A 23,402-nucleotide genomic window follows, 5' to 3' on the forward strand; every position below is an offset into this window, starting at 1 on the left:
ACTGGAATTACTGGCTCATACCATGATTTTTGGTTTCAATTCTTTTAGATTTATTTTTGTTTTATGTGTATGAGTGTTTTGTCTACATGTATGTCTGTGCACCACATGTGTGCCTGACAAGTTCAGAAGAGGGTGTCAGATCCCTGGAACTGGAGTTACAGACAATTGTGAGCTGCATGTCTTCACTGGGGATGAACTTGGGTCCTCTACAAAAGCAGCAAGTGCCCTTAACCACTGAGCCATCTCCCCATGTCCTGTGTCCCCACATCTACCGGCTGAAGAGTGATAGTGGTGCCCGTGTGGATGGGAGAGCAGCTCTCTGCTCCACCCGTCCTTCTGCCAGTGACATATGTCCCTTTCTCTGAAGTCGCCTCGACTGGTTAGAGAGTCAGAGTTGTTAGCCCAGATGCTCCCTTCCCAGCCCTTGCCTGTGTCCTTTCAAATTCCAGTGTAGCACTAGTCAGCGAAGCAGAACGTCAAGATGTACTCCCCATCTCAAAATGGCATGTGGTGTTCTGGGAAGGAAATTATGGTGTGGTAAAATGACAGGTCAGATATTTGGTTTCAGATGTGCTTTGCCATGCTACATAAAAATAATGGCCACTTTTCAAGTTTGATTTCATTGTTAAGATAAAAATAATAAAGCAGCTCACCCAGAACAAAAATGTTCTTATTAGGTTTTTACCTAATTGTCGTGGCCCGTACTGCCCGGCTTTGTGGGCCAAAATGTTGCGGCCTACTCCGCTCCACACTTGGTGGCCACTGTGTCCTGGCCCAAGCTGCCACTCCGGTCCGAGGGTCAGGGTCTAGCGAGAGAGAGAGAGCGAGAGAGAGAGAGAGAGAGAGAGAGAGAGAGAGAGAGAGAGAGAATAAAGGGGAAGAGACGCGAAGAATGGAGACAAGACAGAAAGTCTGATCAAGTCTCTTACCAAGTCTCTTTTATCAAGTCTCATTTATTGAAGGGAATTCTGAGGTATTTATACGCTTTTGCCACGTGCCTTGAAGGTGTTGATATGACGTAAGCCTTACAGGCGTCTATAGCGTGGATAGCACGTGCACCATGCGCCTTGCAGGCGTGGATAGCACGTGCGCCTTACAGGCATATATGGCCTGGATAGCACGTGGACAGCACGTGAACTGCATGTCTTGCAGGCGTGGCTACCACGTGCGCCTTGCAGCTGGGGGCAGTAAACAGCAACACAAAATATGTGGGATATCAGAGTGTGCTTCAGCTGTTGTAGGCTATTGAAAACCAAATCTCTTATCAGGGTATATGGTTCCAGATGGCTGCAAAGATAATCTAGGCGCTTTCTGCTAAAAGTCGGCTCCCAACACCTAATTAAGAGTCCAAACCCACATACTGAGGCACACCCTCCCAATAACAAAATAAAACAACAACAAAAAACATAGACCAGTTTTCTGGACCTACAAGATGGCTCAGCAGGTATCTTTCTTGCTGACAAGCCTGACAATCCCCGGGACCCACATGGTGGGAGAACTGACAGACCACACACATGCACACACACAAAGGTTTTTAGAAGAACTATGAATTCTCTAAGTTGTTAATAAAGATATGAGTTGTAACTGGGAAAGGCGGTTCATGCTTTAATCTCAGAGGAAGGCAGAGGCAGGTGGATCTTTGTGAGTTCTAGTTCAGTCCGGTCTGTGCATCAAGGCTAGGGCTATTGAGGCTAGCCCGGGCATATAGAGGCACCCTGTCTTAAGGAAAAAAAATACTCTTAAGTTTTGTATATGGGGCACACTTAAGCTCATTGTTTGCAAGTGTTAGTAATTCTTATAGCAAAAGTAGTTTCATACTGTCAAAACTCTGGAATTGTGTATGAATTCTAGGATAACTTATAAAGAATTACTAACATTGAAGAAGAGAGGATGAGTATAAAATCTTGGAATCTGTTGCACACGTGCCATCTGATTTGATCCTATAGTCTCCGGTGGAAGTGGATTCCAGCATCTTACAGATGGCTAGACCAGCGCTGGGAAAGCTAAGCTGCTTACCCACAGCCAGGCAGCTGGTGATTAATGCAGCCAGAACCTACACACCAGGTATTGGGTCACACCATAGTCTGCTGAGTCTGATTCCAGAGCCTACATGTCTTCCTGAATTAGTGGGGATGTTTGTTTACGGATGACAGAAAGCAGTCCCAGAGTGAGATGTGTCGCTTCCTGTAACTGAGTAGATCCGAAGCCACCACAGCTCTGCCCAGCTGTGTCTTCCTTTGTTGCGTCTCTTCACTGTAGATGTGAGCTCTCATATTTAAACTTGGTTCTTCCTTCAGGGAAGTGAGAGGTAGGAGAGGGAGGTGAGAGAGCGGCTTCAGACCATTTTAGGGTTAAGTCTTGCCAATGTTGGTCTCCTAAGGTTCAGAAGTACAATTGCAAGGGAGAGTAAAAACCGGCTGGCTTTGATTGTATATGTGCCCAATGTTTGGAAATCAAGTCTTTTAGCCAGATTGGCTTCTCTAGACTCCTATGCAGTTAGGAGAGAAAATTCCCCTACGAAGAGACATGCTGCTGACCCTGGAAAGGTGGGCAGCACCTATTTGCATAAGGAGAGCCTATGCAAATCAAAGTCAAACCACATCAAAGCCTTGGTTTCTTTAATGTCTTGAGTGCTGCATGCTTCTTTCTAATATTTTCTATGACTGAGAACCTCTCTCAAATTGGTAGCAGAAGCTTGAGGACTACCACGGAACACTGACATCCTGGGCCTACCCTGTCAGCTAAAGACAGCACCATTGGAGCCCCCCAGGAAGACCGGAACCACAACTTACATGGGAGAGTTGTCCCCCAGCCATCCTCAAAGGGGCTGAAGTTTAGTCAGAGTATTTATTATTATAAAAGCATGACTTAGAAGGAATTCAGGGCTATCCGCATAGGGGTTTTCCCGTCCACCTTACCACCTGTATCTGTGCAGAGCATTTCCAAAGATGTAGATGTACACTAAACGAGAATTAGAAAGTTAAGCTTGTTGACAAAAAGGAGTGGATTTTCCTTTTAAGAGACTAAAGGGACAGCAGTGTGACCCAAAGCTTTCAATCTGTATGTTACCTTAGGTTGTCGGAAAGAGAAAGGAAGAGTCGTGGTGGCGCACGCCTTTGATCCCAGCACTCAGGAGGCAGAGGCAGGCGGATCTCTGAGCTCCTGGCCAGCCTGGTCTACAGAGTGAGTTCCAGGACAGCCAGGGCTACACGGAGAAAGAGAAAGGAGCCCTTAGACTTGCAGGTTCAGAGGTGTGGAAATGCCTCTGGCCTAGCTCACAAGAATGAATATATATATATATATATATATATATATATATACACACACACACATATATACATACATATACATACATATACATGTATGTATATGTATATGTATGTATATGTATGTATATGTATGTATATGTATGTATATGTATGTATATGTATGTATATATATGTATATATCTCCAGGAAATAGAAGTGGCAGAGTACAGGGACCTGAAGCCCGTGTCCCTATTGGCACCCATGGATGCAGATGAAGGAGCGTTGGCTTCTGATGGTGTTCACCATAGCACTTTCATCCTCTGGGTTCCCCTGTTGGATGGGGATGGAAGAATCCCCAGTGGAAGTCTTCCTAATTGCTGTTGTCAGCAGCTGTGATCTCTTCCTGATACATTCCAGGTTCATCTGGGGCTTTGGACTGCAAGGGGATTATCCTCAGCCTTAATTAAGCTCCTGCCTGACACAGGGTGGATGCCAGCTGCTGACACAGACTTGGGCCCTGAAGCTTGATCATGCCTTGGCCTTCGGCTTGCCCTTCACCCTTCACTCCTCACCCTCCTAATACATCCACAAGGTTAGACTCAACAGTATCTGTGGTCCAATTTGTGGGGAGGTGATGTTTTGTTACCTGGGAGCTTATCCTCAGAGGTACATCAGAGGATTCTCACCAAGAACAGTCTTCTTCCACCAATTCTGCAGCACCATTGCCTCTGATTATTATTTATTATATAGGCATTTAAAACATTTTTTTTTTTACTTTTTTAAGCCAGGTGCTCACTGTGTAGCTCAGGTTGGTTGCAGACCTGTGGTGCTCCTGCCTCAATGCTGGGGTTATAGGCATAGATCACCGTGCCCAGCTTTATGTCCTATTCTCCAGTTATCATCAGCACTGTTCTAGTCTCTGAGCACAGGATACTTCATGTGTTAGAAACATGGGTGCTTGGACCTGGTGGCACCGACATATAATCCCAGTTACTTGGGAGGCTGGGTCAGGAAGAGCATAAGTTCAAGGCCTTCTTAGGCTACAGAGTTGAGTTCAAGAACCATCTTGGCAATTAGGTGAGACCTTGATTTTTTTTTAAAAAAGTAAGAGTAGAGATAGGGATGTCTTGTAAGAGAACAAGAAGTTCAGAGCACAGAGCCACAGGCAGAGAAGAAGCCATATTGGGAAACATGCTCGCTTTGTCTGACAAAAGTTCCCATGGAAAAGGCTCTGTTTGTGGCTCATCTTCTGGCCTCAGCCTTCTGCAGCATCCATCCATCACTGCCTACTGATACCCCTAGTGAGTCTGGCTCACAACTCCCATTTTTATTTGTTTGTTTGTTTTTCCTTTCTGTGTGCATCTTTGTGGTCCCCAGCGTCCTGCCAGGCAGTCTGTTTCTCTTTGGCCAGTGCACAATCCTGGCTCCTCTCCTTTTGGTCTCCCTCCATCCCAGATGCGGGCAAAACCTCAGTTCTTTCGTCTTGCCTAGTCCTGGCTGACAGTCAGACTGCTGCAGCTGTGCCCTGCAGCTGTATGGGCTTGCACTGTATGCACAGGGCCAGGCCCTGCCAGGACCAGAAGACCCACAGAGGCTCATCATCTTTGCAAAATCATCCCCCCCTTTTTCCCCCTTTGCATCAAATTCAGAGAAGGCAGATGTGTGGCTTCGAGTCTGGGAAGGTCTGTGCAGTGAGCAATATTGCCACCGCTCTGGGTTCAGGCTGGGAAGGTCTGCCCTAAACAATGAGGAATGGCTTAAGAGCCCTTGACATGTTAGGAGAAGCCTAACAGTCTGATGTCCTAGAGCACGGTCCTCTTTAGTCACTGAGTGACTTCCCAGATCGTATTAGGTCTGAACAGTGGCACAAGTCAGGTAGCGCGCCCAGCAGCTGCTGTTTCCTCCTCCAGCGGCCACACTCTCAGGAGCCCCATTTTCTTTAAAGGCCTTTTGAGGCCATAACGGTTTTTGAGGACATTTTATGGAGCAGGGGCACAGTCTTACTATTTAAAATTATTATAGGGATTATGACTGCCATATCTTTATTTTTATGACAGCTGTGGGTTATGCCCCTGATTTATTTGATACTGGGCTTCTGTTCAAGAACACAGCCTCCAATTAAATGTGGTTACTGTGGCAAAAATACGATTCTCCTCAAAATGACCCTCCTTGGGGCTGGTTCCAAAAACTCATTATGGTGAAAAGTGAGGGCAGCCTCTTTGCATTCATGAGCATTTTTCCAGTGGTCACTTGCTTTTCCCATATGAGGAATTAGAGAGCAGCGAGGCTGTGGGTTGGGCCTAAAGGCAAATGGAGGTGAGAGGAAAGAGCCTCCTCCAAGAACTAAGTGGGTCACCAGTTAAAACCATGCGTTAGGGACAGAAGAAACCCTGGATACATAAAGAGTAATTTTCTCTTCTATGATAGGAAGGAATTACAGCCCAGAGAGACCAGGAAGCCTGGCCAGACCCAGGCCCTGAGGTCTGGCCTGCCATACTGTTCTCTCTTCTTCACCCTAATTTCCCTAGGATGGCATGAGCTCACATGGCTCCAATCTCGCCCTACTCTGAATGCAAGGGGATAAACCATGACTCCCTTTTTGCATGTCCAATCTTTTGCGAACCCATTTGGAGCCTTTTAAAACTGAGAATCAGGCATTGCGTTGAGAGATGGAGGGTCTGTTAGAATAGGCACTCATCACCATAATGGGTTATACAAAACTTGTTTTACTTAAATGAGGAATTTACAGTGAGGTCTGAAGACAACCCCTGAAACCAGAGACCAGAACTGTGGTCCTAAATGTGCCACTTTATCTGCCATGTGGTCTGGCTGGGAAACCGTTCCTCTACTCTTTCTCTAGTATTTATTTCTCTAGTATTTCTAGTATATTTGGTGTCATGGCTGCCATCAAGGTCCCCATCACAGGGTAGCTGGTGAGGGAACTCTTCCTGGGAAGACATAAACTAGGGTACCAACAACCACCCACAAAGTATAAGTCCACCAAGCCCAACTTGGAGAACCAATGAGTTTATTGGCTTACTTGCAGAGCATGGGTAAGGAGTCACTCACAGGAGCATGGGTAACCCTAAGGCAATCTCACCATCACAAAGTATCACACCAGCATAGATGAAGACTTCCCCATAGCTGCATAAACACAGTCCCCTTTAGTTAACCTTTGACAGTCTGTGCACTCTCAAGACCACAAGGCTGTTAGGGACGAAGTATATACAGGTTGCTTGGAGGCTCAGTAAGGAGGAGCAGCAGTAATCCCGGCTGAGGGTCCAATGACCCCATTCCCTCTTTTCTATAAGGGACTATCAACAATAAATAAGCCAGACCTTGGGGATCTCTTGTAATTGATCACAGTTGTTCCAATGAAGATGAGGACTGTGATGCTCGGATGATGGCATTCTACAACCTGAGATCCCTCCGTCATAGTGCTGGGAGTCAAGGTTCTCTGAGAACTAGACATTTGTGGGTGTTCATCAGTCTCTGGATATAAGATCCTAGCTATAAAAAAATCCCACCAGTAGATTCTTAATTGAAGGCCATTCTTAGATCCCAAGAATGTGAACCGATCTTCCTATCTTCTCTCCTTGGGCCCCAGCATAGTGAACAGGCAATGGGAAAAGGGACATCCTTAAACCGGACAGTCTTTACTGCTGTTAGAGAGCACTAATGAACTTCTTCCACAGCGGTAGGACACACGTTCACACTGCAGGTCATTCAGACCTTGGGACTGAGCAAGTTCACAGAGGCCCTGCTCTAGATCCAGGAACCGTGAAAGTACACTTTGGCTTTCTTAATTAATGCCGGTCTCAGCACACTTAGAAACCATTGACTATTTATTCTAACAAGGCATTTCAAAAGTAACTTTGGACTATGTGTAGACAATGAGGAGAATAGAGAAAAAGACCAAGAGGACATGTCCCTGAGATCTGGACCGCTCTCAGTGTACCCAGTTAAACATTGATACCCCCAGCGGCCTGCTGCGTGGGGCCACCGTGCAGGCTACTGGAATGCCTGGAAGCCGTAGGTGTTGTTAATGATTTATCTCCTCCTGCTTGCAGGCTTAAGCCTCTATACTCCTAAGCTGACAGGAAGCTTGGAGACATCTTCAGGAGGGTGGGCTAGCCCTGCCTTACAAGGTTCAGGAGAAGAAACATGGTTTGGAATTCTCACATGATCAGCCACACAGGGGCTTCCTTGCTTGTTCTCTGAGAGCCCGAAGAGACTGCTTTAACAGGATGCAAGCTGTCTGGTGTTTCCTTGTTATGAGTGTGTTTGTGACAAAATTTAAAGCCATAGGATGACAAAATTTTATATGGGATCATGATATGGGCCATCTTCAAACACACATGATGGTTATTTGTGTAGTTCTTTTATTTCCAAAAAAAAAAAAAAAAAAAAAAAAAAAAAAAAAAAACTGAACGAGCAGCTATATATCCATTAGAGAAACATGAGTTGAAGGAACACATTCATATTTTCTTCTGTTTAACAAAGACTAAGTGTGTGAAATTTCCAGAAATATCACATGTGGACAGTTAGCTGAAAGGAACGAGGGAGACTCCCATAACAGTGCCACGCATGCCCACACTAGGCTTTCTATACCAGTGGTGAGGGTTCATATACCCAGGTGGATGTGCTCACCTTCACCCTGTGAACCTAAGGTAGGGAATAGTTATTGTGATGAGACCACAGTGGCCTCAGGCTTTGCTGACATGTTTTGGAGGAGACAACTTAAGGAGTGAAGCATTTTCTTGTGGGTAATTTATCTCTGTCATGAGTGTACTTTGGATTTTTATAGGAAGTAGCTTTTTTGTTTGTTTATGGGAATTACAAATAAGATGAATAATACTGACTTGGGGTTTGGGGCTTTTTCTTTTCCATTGAATCCTGACTCTACATTAGCAGGGCTGGAGAGGCAGGTCATGGAAGATTTATAAACTACCGCTGAAGGAATGATTTATGAATTAATCACAGGCTTGTTGTTGGCTTTGGGCTTTTTAACTGGGACTCAAAGTTTCCTTCCTTAGGAACAAAAGTCTACATCTTAGATACCCAGAGTGAAGATGCTGGGACTGGAAGAGCTGAGGAGACTTAGCCATGTACAGATGGCTATGGGGTTGGGGTGGATCCCCAGTATCGCAAAAAGACAAAGACAACTCTCCCTGCTAAACACAGTGCTCCCCTCCTTTAGTGTGCTTAGGGAAGGAAGTGTATGTGGGTTCCAGGAGTTCAAACACAAGTAACTCCTGATAATCCATATATCATCACTACCTGACTTTGCAAGGAAGAGGGAGAGCTAGAGAGAGAGAGAGAGAGAGAGAGAGAGAGAGAGAGAGAGAGAGTGTTGGAGGGAGGGGTCATACTGCAAATTTCAGTTTCATTTCCCTGAAGCCATCCTTGCTTGCCTTGGAGTGGTTGCATAGATAAAAGCTGTCCCTACAATCTTTCATAACAAAAGCAGTTTTCTTCTAAAGAGGTTTTCAGGCTGTGTTTGTACATCTTCCAATGCAGAAGTTAATCAATTCCGAGGTTAAGCCTTTTTCCTCTGAGGATAGATCCAGCCTGAGGGACCACTGAATCCCAGGTGGTCAAGGGCACTTACAAAATTTTCATATCTGGAACTCAAGCAGAATTTTTAAAAAAATTATTCCTCTCCTTCGTGTGTGTGCATGTGTGTGTGTGTGTGTGTGTGTGTGTGTGTGTGTGTGCGTGTGTGTATGATTCATATGTGAACACAGGTGCCTAAAGAGTCAAGAAGAGGGCCTCTGATCCCCCAAAGGTGGCATTACAGGAAGTTATGAGCTTCCTGGTATGAGAGAGACCTCCTGACATGGCTGGGAACCAAATTTGTGTTCCCTACAATAACAATACATGCTTCTACCTGCTGAGTCTTTCTAACTCCTCAATGGAGATTCTTAGATTGGGATTTTTCTCTGCATCTCTCTTTCTCTCTCTTTTGAGATAGCTTTATTCTCTGAAGTAGAGTGCTCTGAAGCTTGGATGTGTCGAGAACTTAGAAAAGTACTCAACAGGGAGCACTCACAGGCACCCCTAACTGTTGTTAGAGGCGGAGAGCCAGAGAAGAGCCGAAAGTGCCATGGGAGGCAAAAGTAGGTGGCCATCTTTCCCCGTAGCCACAGGAAGCTGCAGAGAGGAACAGGTCAGAATTCAGCTTAATGCATCTTAATGATTTATTGTCAAAATATAAAAAAGTATTACTTTCCCAGCATGTAATCAATATAGTTTAATATTGAGGGTTTTGCTGTTTGTTTTTGGTGTTGGTGAAGAGGGATTCATACAGGGCCTCACTTAGCCCAAGTTTGAATTTGCTATGTAGCTGGGTATTGATCACCTTGAACCCCTGAGCTTCCTGTCCCCTTCCCAACGGCTGCAATCACAAGTGTGTGCCACAGTGCTCAAACTACTGAGAGCTTTTCTTTTTTTTTTTTTCTCTTGTCTTTTTATGCAACCCAGTGTGTAATGCATAGAAAGTGTGAACTCTGAACTCGCCGGCATGTAGTGAGTGTGTTTCTTTTTCTTGTAGGTCCGGGGCTACCCAGAGCCCCAGGTGACATGGCACAGAAATGGGCAAACCATCACCAATGGTGGCCGCTTCCTGCTGGACTGTGGAGTGCGGGGGACTTTCAGCCTTGTTATCCACACTGTTCGCGAGGAGGACAAGGGCAAGTATACCTGTGAAGCTAGCAATGGCAGTGGTGCCCGCCAGGTGACCGTGGAGCTGACTGTGGAAGGTGAGTCCCATGGGTCACCGCTGCAGGAGCTGAAGTGCCAGCTCCAATGTCTCCTGCTGTGCTTTGGCCCTCTCTCAAAGATAGAGGGATTTAGAAGAGAAGCCACACCCAGTTTGAGGCTTTGGAATGTCCTGACTGGCTGTTCCAGCCTTGCCATGAATCATATCATACCAAGAGTACAAACAGATTCTTAGCAGTGACCTTACAAAGGGATGCATGACCCATCCCCTACTCTCCTCACCTGTCACCTCACTGTGGCCAAGCCTTGCCACATTTGACAAGACCTCAGGATTTCACCCTGTTACTTGCCCAAACAAGAGCTCTTGCCTTGGGCCTTCACTTAGCTCATGCTCACGTTCTTCAGGCCTCTGTTCAAACACCTCAACTTAGAAAACCCCCTTATAACCCCCTAGCTTTCAACTCCCCTTTCTGTAAATTCCCTCACAGTTTTTCTTTAAGGCTTGCCACCCTCTCACCCACTGCACAGCTCTGAGACACAGGGTCACCATCTTCTTTATCACTATTTCTTCAGGATCTGAGACATTCTCTCCACAGGTGAATACCAAATGTTTGGGAAGTGACTGGAAAGGAATGTCGTCATTAGCATCACCACGAAGTAATAGTGCTCACTATAAAAAAATATGTAACAGAAAAAAATATGTCTATTAATTAATACATAGTCAGTTGTCTTTCCCCCTGCTTCTGTGATTGAAATAATCTTACTAACTTCAAAGCATCTGGGAGAAACATTTGGCTGTAAAGAATACTAGGGTTTGTCACTGGTGCGTCTTCCTGCCAGGCTGAAGCTGCTCTGCTGGGTTGAACTTTCCACATCAGTCCATTGGCAGAGACTCAGGGTCTGATGTCTGGAAGGAAAAGGGGTCTGCCAGCCCCTCGGATGTAAGACATGTTTCCTCGAACCCTTCTAGGCCTTTCTTGGAACTGGTAAGCAAGGTAGACAAACTTGCTCCTTCTTTATTTGTTGTTTTGTTTGTTTGTTTGTTTGTTTTTTCAGAAGACTGTACTCCTAACCTCATTTGCAAGAGACACCGTGAACAGTATAGATAGCCGGTTAAGGCAGCCTTGGAAAGTTCTAGAAGGGATGTGGTGCACTTGGGACAGTGGCCACTCCTTGACCTCTTTCCCCTATTTCCCCACACAGTTGCAGGGCACACAAGTTCTGTTGAGCAGAGTGTGCATAGTTTGGATGCTTTCATTAAATTCTTTAACTAAGTGACTCAGTCATTTCAATGACCTTCAAGTGCCTGTGGCAGGGGCATTCCGGACAGAAGGTGGCTCCTGGTCAGGGGTCTCAGGGTAAACTTGTCAGGAGCCATTCTGGTGTGGTGCTGTCTCGGGACTAACTGATCACAAAGCCTAAACTTTAAATAGTGAGGCCCTTGAACAAAAATTACCCTATTCCCTTTTCTGATTTCCTGTTTGGAGCTGAGAGCAAAGAGGTGCTGAGTTATGAGTCACGGTTCAAAGTCTCAAACTCAACATTTGCCAACATAATGTGGGACTTAAAACCTCTGAACCTTGGCTTCTGCAGAAATCAAATGTGAATTCCAAGCTTTGCAGCCTGGGTTAGCCCTTATTCTCTATGATCCGTGTTAAGGAAGACTGGATGTGTTGGGAATGCAGGGAAATTGTATAAAACAGACATAATCAGGTGTGGTGGTGCTGCATGCCTTTAATCTCAGCACTTGGGAGGCAGACACAGGTAGATCTCTGAATTCAAAGCTAGCCTGATCTATATAAAACTGAGGTAACTTGTGAATCTTCTTGGTTCTTACTGTTCAGGAAGTTGGATCTGATGGCTCTACCCAGACAGAACATTTTTCAGGTCAGAAGTAAGGAGGAGGGACAATCACAGTAGAGCAAGACAAGGCTCATTTTCCTCCTCGTTGAGTGGGTTTTAATTGGGATAGATTGGCTCGGGATTTAAGATGTGTTGTACTTCTAACTCTAATGGGAGAATGGTCTCATGCCTGCAGCCTCTCTCTGTGTGAATGGGCCTGTGTGCATCCCACTGCCACATCAGAAGCCTGTTGGAGCTGATGTGTTTGGGGCCATCCTAAGCCCCATAGGCCTAGAAGGATGTAGTCATCACCCACTGCCATGGAGAAGTTGTCAACCCTGCCAGGTTAGCATCGACATTCACGAAGTGACTCCAGCAGCTAGCCCACTGACTTCCCCTCCAACTCTGGGCTTGCTTCCTGCTCTGTTCATCCCTGGGCAGAACAGAGGTCCTGGGATCAAACATCTGACTGAGAGGTGGAAGTTTTTAACCTTTATTGGCCAAGTTTAGGAAGCAGTGTTGTGCAGTGAGTGGAGTCAAATGCCCTGGTTGAGTTTTAGCTCTGCTGATTTCTAAGTGTGAACACATGGCCTTCCTGAGCTTTCCTTTCCTTTAAGTCAGAGGACATCACACAGAGTGGTGCAAGGATCAGCCCCTGGCCATCAGGAAGTGGTGCCCGGTGATTATCTGAGCTGCAGCTAACATTTTTAGAATACTTACAGAGGAAAGTCTGTGAGAAAGAAAGCTTTCTTGCCCAACTTCCAGTTTGGCAATTAGAGCCAAGGAGTGTGAGAACAGGTGCCTAGGGACAGGACCTCACAGTTACCCAAGCCCCACACGGGAAGCAGCCATACTCTAAGCACCTCTAGGTTAGTAAAGTTTAGAGCAGAGCAAAGAAGCTTATCCTGAGTGCACTTCCTCCCTAGTACAGGGGCCACAGGCTATTCTCCAAGGTCACTGTCCAGTAGTGACATAACATGAGCTGTACATGTGACGTTAGGTTTGCTAGAACCACATTTTTAAAAAATAGGTGTCTTCATTAGAGTTTCATTGCTGTGAAGAGATACCATGATCAAGGCAACTTTTATGAAGGAAAACCTTTAATTGGGGCTGGCTTACAGTTTCAGAAGTTCTGTCTATTATCGTCATGGTGGGAAGCAGGGCAGCATCCAGGCGGACATGGTGCTGGAGAAGCTGAGAGTTCTACATATTGATCTGAAGGCAGCCAGGAGAGGACTCTTCCACACTGGGTGGAGCTTGAGCATAGGACCTCAAAGCCCACCTGTAAAATAGCACATTCCTCCAACAAGACCACACTCCTAATAGTGCCGCTCCCTGTGGACAGCCATTCAAACCACCACATTAGGTGAGATTAATTTTAACAAAATGTCTTATTTAACTCGGTATATCCAAAATGTAATCATTTCACTGTATAATCAACATAAACATGATAAGTATCCCCTCCAAATGATAAAGAGTGATGTTGACCTGAGTCTCAGAAGCCCTCTGAATCTACGAAACCAGAGAAACTTATAACAGTAGCTTAAATGCTTAGGAGCCCAGAAGAGATATGGACTCACAGTTGCTCTCACCAGAGTTACAAATGTAAGCACACATGCCTTGCTGGGGAATCTTGTTAACACATCCATGTTGATTAGACAGGTCTGATACACAGCCTGAATATCTGAACTTCAGCCACCCCCAGTGTCACCTGGCTGCTGTTTCACAGGCCATACTTGGAGGAGTTTGCACCTAGGGTCAGGCATGGTGGTGTGCACCTGGAGTCCCAGCATGTGGGAGACAAAGGCAGGAGGATTATGTTCAAGGCTCCCCTGGGCCTAAAAAACAAAAATCACCTGCAGGGCTTCTGGAAGCATCAGCTGGCCTGAAGCAGCCTGCCCTGCCCCTCTGTCTTCTTCCAGCCCAGCCTCCTGGCCATCCCCTCAATTGTAATCTCCTCTTTCCCAATCCCTGACCCCTAATAATACAGTTTCCTTCTTCTATGTCCTTTATCTTGGCTACCACTAGAAGATGCTGCCCAGAAATAGGGTGGGATGTCCTGCTTCAGATAATACAGTTAAGAATATCCCTCACTGGGCCCAAGCACTGAGCAGATCCCGGGCAGCAGCTCTGTACCCAACCTCACAAAACCCAGAGGAAGCGGGGCTCCCAGGAGCTCTAACCTGGGCAGGCAGTATCTCAGGTAAGGAGACAGCAACACCCGCCCCAAACAGGGAGTGACTAGGACCCACAGGGACCCAGGAATTCACTCCTGGCATGGAGCACTGGTTCCTTCCTGTCTGCACCTGAGCACTGAGCAGATCTTGGGCCTCAGAACTAACCCCAGAAGCAACACCCACCCCAAACAGTTCAGACACAACCAAGGTAATAGGAAAGTCAGGCTCCAGTCAGAGACAGCACAGGTAGCACCAAGGAGATCCAGATGGTGAAAGGCAAACACAAGAACATAAGCATCAGCAAACCAGGGTACTTGGCATCATCAGAACCTAGTTCTCCCACACAAGTCCTGAATTTCCTATATCACCAGGAAAGCAAGAGTCAGATCTAAAATCACTTCTGTTGATGATGATAGATGACTTTAAGAAGGACATAAATAACACTCTCAAAGAAAATGAGGAGAACACAGGTAAATAGGTAGAAGCCCTTAAAGAGAAAACACAAAAGTCTCTTAAAGAATTACAAGAGAACACAACCAAACAGGTGAAGGAATTGAACAAAACCATCCAGGACTTAAAAATGGAAGTAGAAACAATAAAGAAATCACAAAGGGAGACTACGCTGGAGATAGAAAACCTAGGAAAGAAGTCAGGAGTCGGACGCAAGCATCACCAACAGAATACAAGAGATAGAAGAGACAATCTCAGGTGCAGAAAATGCCATAGAAAACATTGACACAACTGTCAAAGAAAATGCAAAAAGTTCTTAACACAAAACATGCAGGAAATCCAGGACACAATGAGAAGACCAAACCTAAGGACAATAGGTATAGAAGAGAGTGAAGATTCCCAACTTAAAGGGCCAATAAATATCTTCAACAAAATTATAGAAGAAAACTTCCCTAATCTAAAGGAAGAGATGCCCATAAACATACAAGAAGCCTATAGAACAGCAAATAGACTAGACCAGAAAAGAAATACCTCCTATCACATAATAATCAAAACACAAAATGCACAAAACAAAGAAAGAATTTTAAAAGCAGTAAGGGAAAAAGGCCAAGTAACATATAAAGGCAGACCTATCAGAATTACACCAGACTTCTCACCGGATACTATAAAAGCCAGAAGATCCTGGACAGATGTCATACAGACCCTAAGAAAACACAAATGCCAGCCCCAGGCTACTATACCCAGCAAAACTCTCAATTACCATAGATGGAGAAACCAAGATAGTCCACGACAAAATCAAATTTACACAATATCTTTCTACAAACCCAGCATTACAAAGGATAAAAGCTCCAATACAAGGAGGGAAATTATACCCTAGAAAGAGCAAGAAAGTAATCCTCTTTCAACAAACCCAAAAGAAGATAGCCACACAAACAATGCTTCTGCTTTTAACAAAAATAACAGGAAGCAACGATCTCCTCTCCTTAATATCTTTTAATATCGATGGAGTCAATTCCCCAATAAAAAGACATAGGCTAACAGACTGGATATGTAAACAAGACCCAGCATTTTGCTGCATACAGGAAACCCACCTCAGTGACAAAGACAGACACTACCTTAGAGTAAAAGGCTGGAAAACAATTTTTTCAAGCAAACAGTCCTAAGAAACAAGCTGGAGTAGCCATTCTAATATCTAATAAAATCAACTTTCAACTTAAAGCTATCAAAAAGGATAAGGAAGGACATTTCTTACTCATCAAAGGAAAAGTCAACCAACATGAACTCTCAATTCTGAACATCTATGCTCCAAATGCAAGAGCACCCACTTTCATAAAAGAAACTTTACTAAAGCTCAAAACACACATTGCATCTCACACAATAATAGTGGGAGACTTCAACACCCCACTCTCAGCAATGGACAGATCATGGAAACAGAAACTAAACAGAAATACAGTGAAACTAATAGAAGTTATGAACCAAATGGACTTAACAGATATCTATAGAACATTTCACCCTAAAACAAAAGAATATATCCTTTTCTTAGCAACCCATGGTACCTTCTCCAAAATAGACCATATAATTGGTCACAAAAGAGGCCTCAACAGATACAAAAAAATTGAAATAATCCCATGTATCCTATCAGATCATCATGGACTAAGGCTTGTCTTCAATAATGACAAAGACAACGGAAAGCCCACATTCATGTGGAAACTGAACAATATTCTACTCAGTGATAATGTGGACAGGAAAGAAAGAAAGAAATTAAAGACTTTTTAGAATTTAATGAAAATGAAGACACATCATACCAAAATTTATGGGACACAATGAAAGCAGTGCTAAGAGGAAAACTTATAGCTCTAAGTGCTTACAAAAAGAAACTGGAGAGAGTATACACTAGCAGCTTGACAACACACCTGAAAGCTCTAGAAAAAAAGAAGCAAATACACAGAAAGAAGCAAAGAGGAGTAGACATCAGTAAATAATCAAACTCAGGGCTGAAATCAACCAAGTTGAAACAAAACTATAAAAAGAATCAATAAAACCAGGAGCTGGTTCTTTGAGAAAATCAACAAGATAAATAAACCCTTAGCCAGACTAACCAGAGGGCAGAGAGACAGTATCCAAATTAATAAAATCAGAACTGAAAAGGGTGAACGAGGAAATTCAAAAAATCATCAGCTTCCACTACAAAAGCCTATACTCAACAAAACTGGAAAATCTGGATGAAATGGGCAATTTTCTAGACAAATACCAGTTACCAATGTTAAATCAGGAGCAGATAAACCATCTAAACAGTCCCATAACCCTGAAAGAAATAGAAGCACTCATTAAAAGTCTCCCCAGGGAAAAAAAAATCCAGGACCAGACAGTTTTAGTGCAGAATTCTATCAGACCTTCAAAGAAGACCTAATACCAATTCTCTTCAAACTATTCCACAAAATAGAAACAGAAGGAACACTACCCAATTCATTCTATGAAGCCACAATTACACTCATACCTAAACCACACAAAGGCCCAACAAAGAAAGAGAACTTCAGACCAATATCCCTTATGAATATTGCAAAAATACTCAATAAAATTTTTGCGAACCAAATCCAAGAACACATCAAAACAATTATCCATCATGATCAAGTAGACTTTATCCCAGGAATGCAGGGTTGGTTCAATATACGGAAATCCATCAATGTAATCCACTATATAAACAAACTCAAAGAAAAAAAACCCACATGATCATATCACTAGATGCCGAGAAAGCATTGGACAAATTCAACGCCCCTTCATGATGAAAGTCTTGGAAAGATCAGGAATTCAAGGCCCATACCTAAACCTAGTAAAAGCAATATACAGCAAACCATTAGCTAACATCAAACTAAATGGAGAGAAACTTGAAGCAATCCCACTAAAATCAGAGACTAGACAAGGCTGCTCACTCTCCCCCTACTTATTCAATATAGTACTGGAAGTCCTAGCCAGAGCAGTTAGGCAACAAAAGGAGGTCAAAGGGATACAAATTGGAAAGGAAGAAGTCAAAATTTCACTATTTGCAGATGATATGATAGTATACTTAAGTGACCCCAAAACTTCCACCAGAGAACTCCTAAACCTGATAAACAACTTTAACAAAGTGGCTGGGTATAGAATTAACTCAAACAAATCAGTAGCCTTCCTCTACTCAAAAGATAAACTGGCTGAGAAAGAAATTATGGAAACGACACCCTTCACAATAGTCAAAAATAATATAAAATACCTTGGTGTGAATCTAACCAAGCAAGTAAAAGATTTGTATAACATGAACCTCAAGCCCCTGAAGAAAGAAATCGAAGCAGATCTCAGAAGATGGAAAGATCTCCCATGCTCATGGATTGGAAGGATTAATACAGTAAAAACGGCTATCTTGCCAAAAGCATTCTACACATTTAATGCAATCTCCATCAAAATTCCTACTCAGTTCTTCACAGAGATAGAAAGAGCAATTCTAAAATTCATTTGGAATAACAAAAAAACCCAGGATAGCGAAAACTACTCTCAACAATAAAAGAACTTCTGGGGGGAATCACCATCCCTAACTTCAAGCTGTACTACAAAGCAGTAGTGATAAAAACTGCATGGCATTGGAACAGAGACAGGCAGGAGGATCAATGGAATAGAATAGAAGACCCAGAAATGAACCCCCTTACCTATGGTCACTTGATCTTTGACAAAGGAGCTAAATCCATCCAGTGGAAAAAAGACAGCATTTTCAACAAATGGAGCTGGTCCAACTGGAGGTCAGCATGTAAAAAATGCAAATTGATCCATACTTACCTCCTTATACAAAGCTCAGTTCCATGTGGATCAAGGACCTCCACATAAAACGAACTACACTGAAACTAATAGAAGAGAAGAAAATGGGGAAAAGCCTCAAACACATGGCACAGGGGAAAAGTTCCTGAACAGAACACCAATGGCTTATGTTCTAAGATCAAAAATTGACAAATGGGACCTCATAACACTGCAAAGCTTCTGTAAAGCAAAGGACACTGTCAATAAGACAAAGTGGCAACCAACAGATTGGGAAAAGATCTTTACCAAATCCTACATCTGATAGAGGGCTAATATCCAAGGTATACAAAGAACTGAAGAAATTAGACTCTGGACAATCAAATAACCCTATTAAAAATGGGGTACAGAGCTCCACTATGTTTATAGCAGCCTTATTTATAATAGCCAGAAGCTGGAAAGAACGCAGATGTCCTTCAACAGAGGAATGGATACAGAAAATATGGTACATTTACACAATGGAGTACTACTCAGCTATTAAAAGCAATGAGTTCATGAAATTTTTAGGCAAATGGACAGAGCTGGAAAATATCCCGAGTGAGGTAACCCAATCACAAAAGAACACACATGGTATGCACTCACTGATAAGTGGTTATTAGTCCAAAAGCTCACAATACCTAAGACACAACGCATAGACCACATGAAACTCAAAAAGAAGGAAGACCAAAGTGTGGGTGCTTTGGTCCTTCTTAGGAGGAGTATCAAAATACTCAACCAGAGCTGCCAGGGTCTAAACCTCCAGCCTGAGAACACAAAGGGAGGGACTCATGGCTCCACCTGTATAGGTAGTTGAGGGTGGCCTTGTCAGGCATCAGTGGAAGTGGAGGGCCTTGGTCCTCGAAAGTTTGGATTCCCTAATGTTGGGGAATTTGAGAGCAGGGAGGCAGGAATGGGAGGGTGGTGAGAGCACACCCTCATAGAAATAGGATTAGGGGGTATGGGATAAGAGGTTTTGAGGGAGAATGGGAGAGGAGATAATATTGAAAGGTAAATAAGTAAAATGTCCAATTAAAAAAAACAGATAATGGGTCTGGCAATTGTAGTCGAGACTACAATGAGTAGACTATAATTGTAGTAGAGACTTTTTGTTAACAGTTTATTATGGGGATTTTGTGTAATCCTCAAGGACAAGGTGTTGTGGAAGAGGCCCATGGAACTTTAAAAAGATTGGTGAGACATTCTGTTACTGAGACAAAGAATGATGCTGACCTGTGAGCATGCTGAGTACCCTGACAAGGGCAACTGGGGAGCTGTATTGGACATATGTTCCTGACCCACCTTTGCTTGACTATATCCCAGATGGGACAAGCTGCATTGCCTCAAGTTTTTAGACCTTATGGGATACAGAATCAAAAAAAGAAATTATGTCTCTTGTATTCATCTTAAAGGTGACCAGCTATTAGGACTCAATCATGTACTGGTCTAGAAATCAATCCAATATGGGAAATAACAGTCTACTTTTGGAAGACTGGATCTGGACTTTGTCAGAGACATATTTGGAAGCTAGATGTAGCTCACTATGATGTTAGGATAGCAAGGGATAATGTTGGGACAGGATTTGGATTTCAAACAAGGGTTAGTGCATGTTTTAAGGCTCTTTTAATTGCCAAGCTAAAATTGGTTCTGTCTCTTCTACAGTATTTATTGTAAGTTGCATTGACAGTATAATTTCCAATTGTGTTAGTGTGTTGAAACCTGGCATCTCTGTTACAGGGGTCTATCAACCAGCTTTCATCTCACTGCCCTGAGTATTAAAAAACCTTGATTCTCTGAAAAAAGCTTGAAAGTGCTCAAAGAAGTGAGTTAGGCTTTAAGCAGAAGCAAGAGGGTATCAGGTTTGATTATTACTGGTATAACAGCTTTAATTCCATCAATTGCTAGCACCACTGCTTCTGCAATAGCATAGACACAAGGAGTTAAGACAACTATTTTTGTTAACCATTTAGCAAAAAAATGTTACTAATGTATTAATGTAATGTAAAGGATTTATATAGGTATCTGGAACAATGAATGATGCTCTATAACCCATTCAAATTATCTGAAGAAGGTTCAGTGTTCAAGAGTTAGGAGTGATCCCAAGTGTCATGACAAATATCATTGGAGTAGTGTTACTTTTGAAATTCACAATGATTGTCAGTATAATTAGAAAAAAGTTTAAAGACACCTGTAGGATATTTGGCATAATTTTAACACCTCTCTGGGTGTGTTAACTTTGCATAGTGAGATTAAGAATTCAAAGAATGCTGCTCTGTTGACCTTAGATGCTGCAGACAATGCCGGTAAAATTATCCATGGCCTGAGCTCAGTATTTCCATTTTGGTCAAACCTCAGGAATGGCATTATATAGCTTGACCAGGCTAGCCCTTCTTGTCCTGGAAATACTTTTACTCCTGCCCACCGTGTTAAAGTTTATCTTTAACAACATCAACGTGTTGGCAGCCAAAATACATGGCTTAAACCCGAAAATGGACCCCCAGACAGAGTTATTAAATTAACAGGATGGCAAGCCAAGGATGGGTAAGATTCTGCACATAGCCTTACCAACCTAAGACAGAAGTGCATTGCCTTTGCTAATGCATATTACATGACGGGTAAGAAAGGCATTCTTGTCAGAATGACCTAAGACAAACTCAGTCTTGTTAATGAAATAAAAAAGGGGGAGAGGTGGAGAGCCTTTGGGGCTGCTTGGCAAGAAGCTGACATGGGCCAAGGGAAAAAAATGGGCTGCTTGGCAGGAATATGACATTGGCCAAGGACAAGGAAGTAGGCTTCAAACAGGAATTTGACATTAGACTAGAACAAAGAAGTAATTTCAGGTAGGAATCTAAATTGTAGGCTACAACAAAGAAGTAATCTCAGGCAGGAATCTAAATATTAGGCCAGAACAAAGAAGCAATTTCAGACAGGAATCTAAATTTTAGGCTAGAACAAGGAAGTAGGCTTCAGACATGAAAATGACCTTGGGCTAGGATAGGGAAGTAGGCTCAGATACTTTGGTCATCCTGATAAGCCCTTAGAAACAGTGATCATAGGAGTGTTCACGTAACTGGGTTTACTGCCTTGCTTTTTCTTTGACTATTTGTGTTTATTGTCTTGCTTGTTCCTTGACTATTTGCATCTATTGTATTGCTAGACCCTCAACCTAGAACTGACCTTTATACAGGCATGTAATAAAAATGCTATAAAAGCATAAAGGAACTGGGGGTATAGGATAGGGAGTTCTAGGGAGGAGAAATGGGGAAAAGAGATGACATCTGTATTGTAAATACATAAAATATCCAATAAAAAGAAAAGAAAATTATCAAAAATAAGTAAAAGGAAAAAAAAAAAAGAATACCCCTCACAGGGATGCCCAGCTCTTTAGTTTTGCTTGATTCAAGATGCATTCATGTTGACAACCAAGATCATTTATCACAGTTTCCTTCCTTTCTTCCAAGTGTTTTATTAGTCTTTATTAGCCCATCATCTCTCAAGTTGCACACCCCCCCTCCCCCAGCGAGTTGCTTATTGATGCAATGAGTTGCTCTAGGTTTCTGCTTAAAATGCCTTTCCTGTCCATGTGTTGTCTTTGCTTGCGGGTGGATGGCCTCAACCTGGTCCCTGCACAGGAGGAGGCTGTGAAGGGACTAATACAACATCACACCAAATGAGCAATGCCTCAGATTAGAGAAGCATCATCTCTGATGGCTTCCTGGTGAATTGGTGAGATTGGCACTTATGACTGAGGTTTGCAAGAGAATGCTGCCCCACCCCATGCCACCCCTCCCTGCCTTGCCCACCCCCTCACCTCCTCACTCCCCTCCTCTTCCTGAGACTTGGACTGTCACAGCAGGAAGCTCTAGAGAAACAAACTAAGATGGAGTCTTGGTCCCTAGAAGACAAATCTAAATGATATGTTTTCTTTCTGCTAAGTATCAACAATTTCTTTATGGAGCAGTTGTGGATGATAAGAAGTCACTTGCTGGAGCTGGAGAGGTGACTCAGTTCAAGAGCACTACATGTTCTTGATTTACAACTCCATCTGCAACTTTACTTCCAGGGGGATCTGAACCCTCTTGTGGTCTCCTAGGGTTCTGCCCTACACAGGGATGCAGGCAAAACACCCATACACTTAAACAAGGATTTCAAACTTTTGTTTAAAGAAACCACTTGCGGGAACTATTTAGCTAGTCCCCTTCTCATTCAAAACCCCATGCCGCTACTCCTGAACTCCTTGCCCATCCATGAATGACTAGGAAATAAGTTTTTCTTCCAACAGTGTGTATTCTATTTCAATCCTTTGAGGAAGAATTGTTCAGTGTATCAATTTCCTTTGGCCTCCATGGGAGAATGTATCCGATAGTGAGCATCACAGTGTAGGAGCAGTGTGTGTGTGTGTGTGTGTGTGTGTGTGTGTTCCAGCAAAAGTGAACTACATTAGGGAAGAGACTGCATGGATACAATACAATACAATACAATATAATACAATACAATACACAATAGGGAAGAGATTGTGTAGGGAAAAGTCCATTTTTACCACAACAGGGATCCATTGGCAGAGGTACTTTAATATTTATAGTTAAGACATCCAAAGGACCATGAAGACTTGAAACTGACAGGTTACAGTCCATATCTCCTCAGAAAGTAGGACAGCTGGGCAACTTAAGCCATTCCCAAATATTCCCTATCTTTACACCAGGTGTCGCCAGGCCCTGGTATGCCATCTCCTACACAATTCCTTCCATTCCATTCCCAGTGGCACTGTCTGGGTCCTGGTTGCTATCATGGTCACTCACCTGTCGCAAAAAAAGAATTCCCAGTGGTCACCTTCTGTCTTGTCCTCACTCCAGAGTTCACTCCACTGTTTGAAATACCTGTAAAAATGCACACCAGATTTCATCACCCTCTCCCTTTGAATCCACAGACCTTCTAGTTCTCTTGGTGCCTCGAGCTCTCTGGTGGAGAACCCCAACCAGGCTGCATCTCTTCCCCTTTGCTCCAGAGATCCTGCTCCCCCTTTGACCTCAGCAGCCTTCTCTTCCCACCCTTGGGGACCAGTTAAGTGCTCTCCCAAGCTCTCAGGTAGAGTACTTAAAAGAGAACAGAAGGGACCCTCTTGCTGCAGAGACCCACACACAGAGCACCCCACCACCCCCTTGTTTCACTC

General features: G+C 43.5%; 1 protein-coding gene across 3 annotated transcripts in view; it reads left to right on the forward strand.

Moving 5' to 3' along the window:
* The window catches only part of Mylk (myosin light chain kinase), a 254,873-nt gene that overhangs the window by 103,653 nt on the left and 127,818 nt on the right, over positions 1–23,402 (forward strand). For all 3 annotated transcript variants that reach the window (XM_034514936.2, XM_076942877.1, XM_076942876.1), the window contains exon 3: positions 9,802–10,009. In XM_034514936.2, coding sequence (XP_034370827.1) covers positions 9,802–10,009 — 208 coding nt within the window. The remainder of the gene's footprint in view (positions 1–9,801; positions 10,010–23,402) is intronic.

This window comes from Arvicanthis niloticus, chromosome 12, assembly GCF_011762505.2.
Source record: "Arvicanthis niloticus isolate mArvNil1 chromosome 12, mArvNil1.pat.X, whole genome shotgun sequence".
Taxonomy (NCBI): domain Eukaryota; kingdom Metazoa; phylum Chordata; class Mammalia; order Rodentia; family Muridae; genus Arvicanthis; species Arvicanthis niloticus.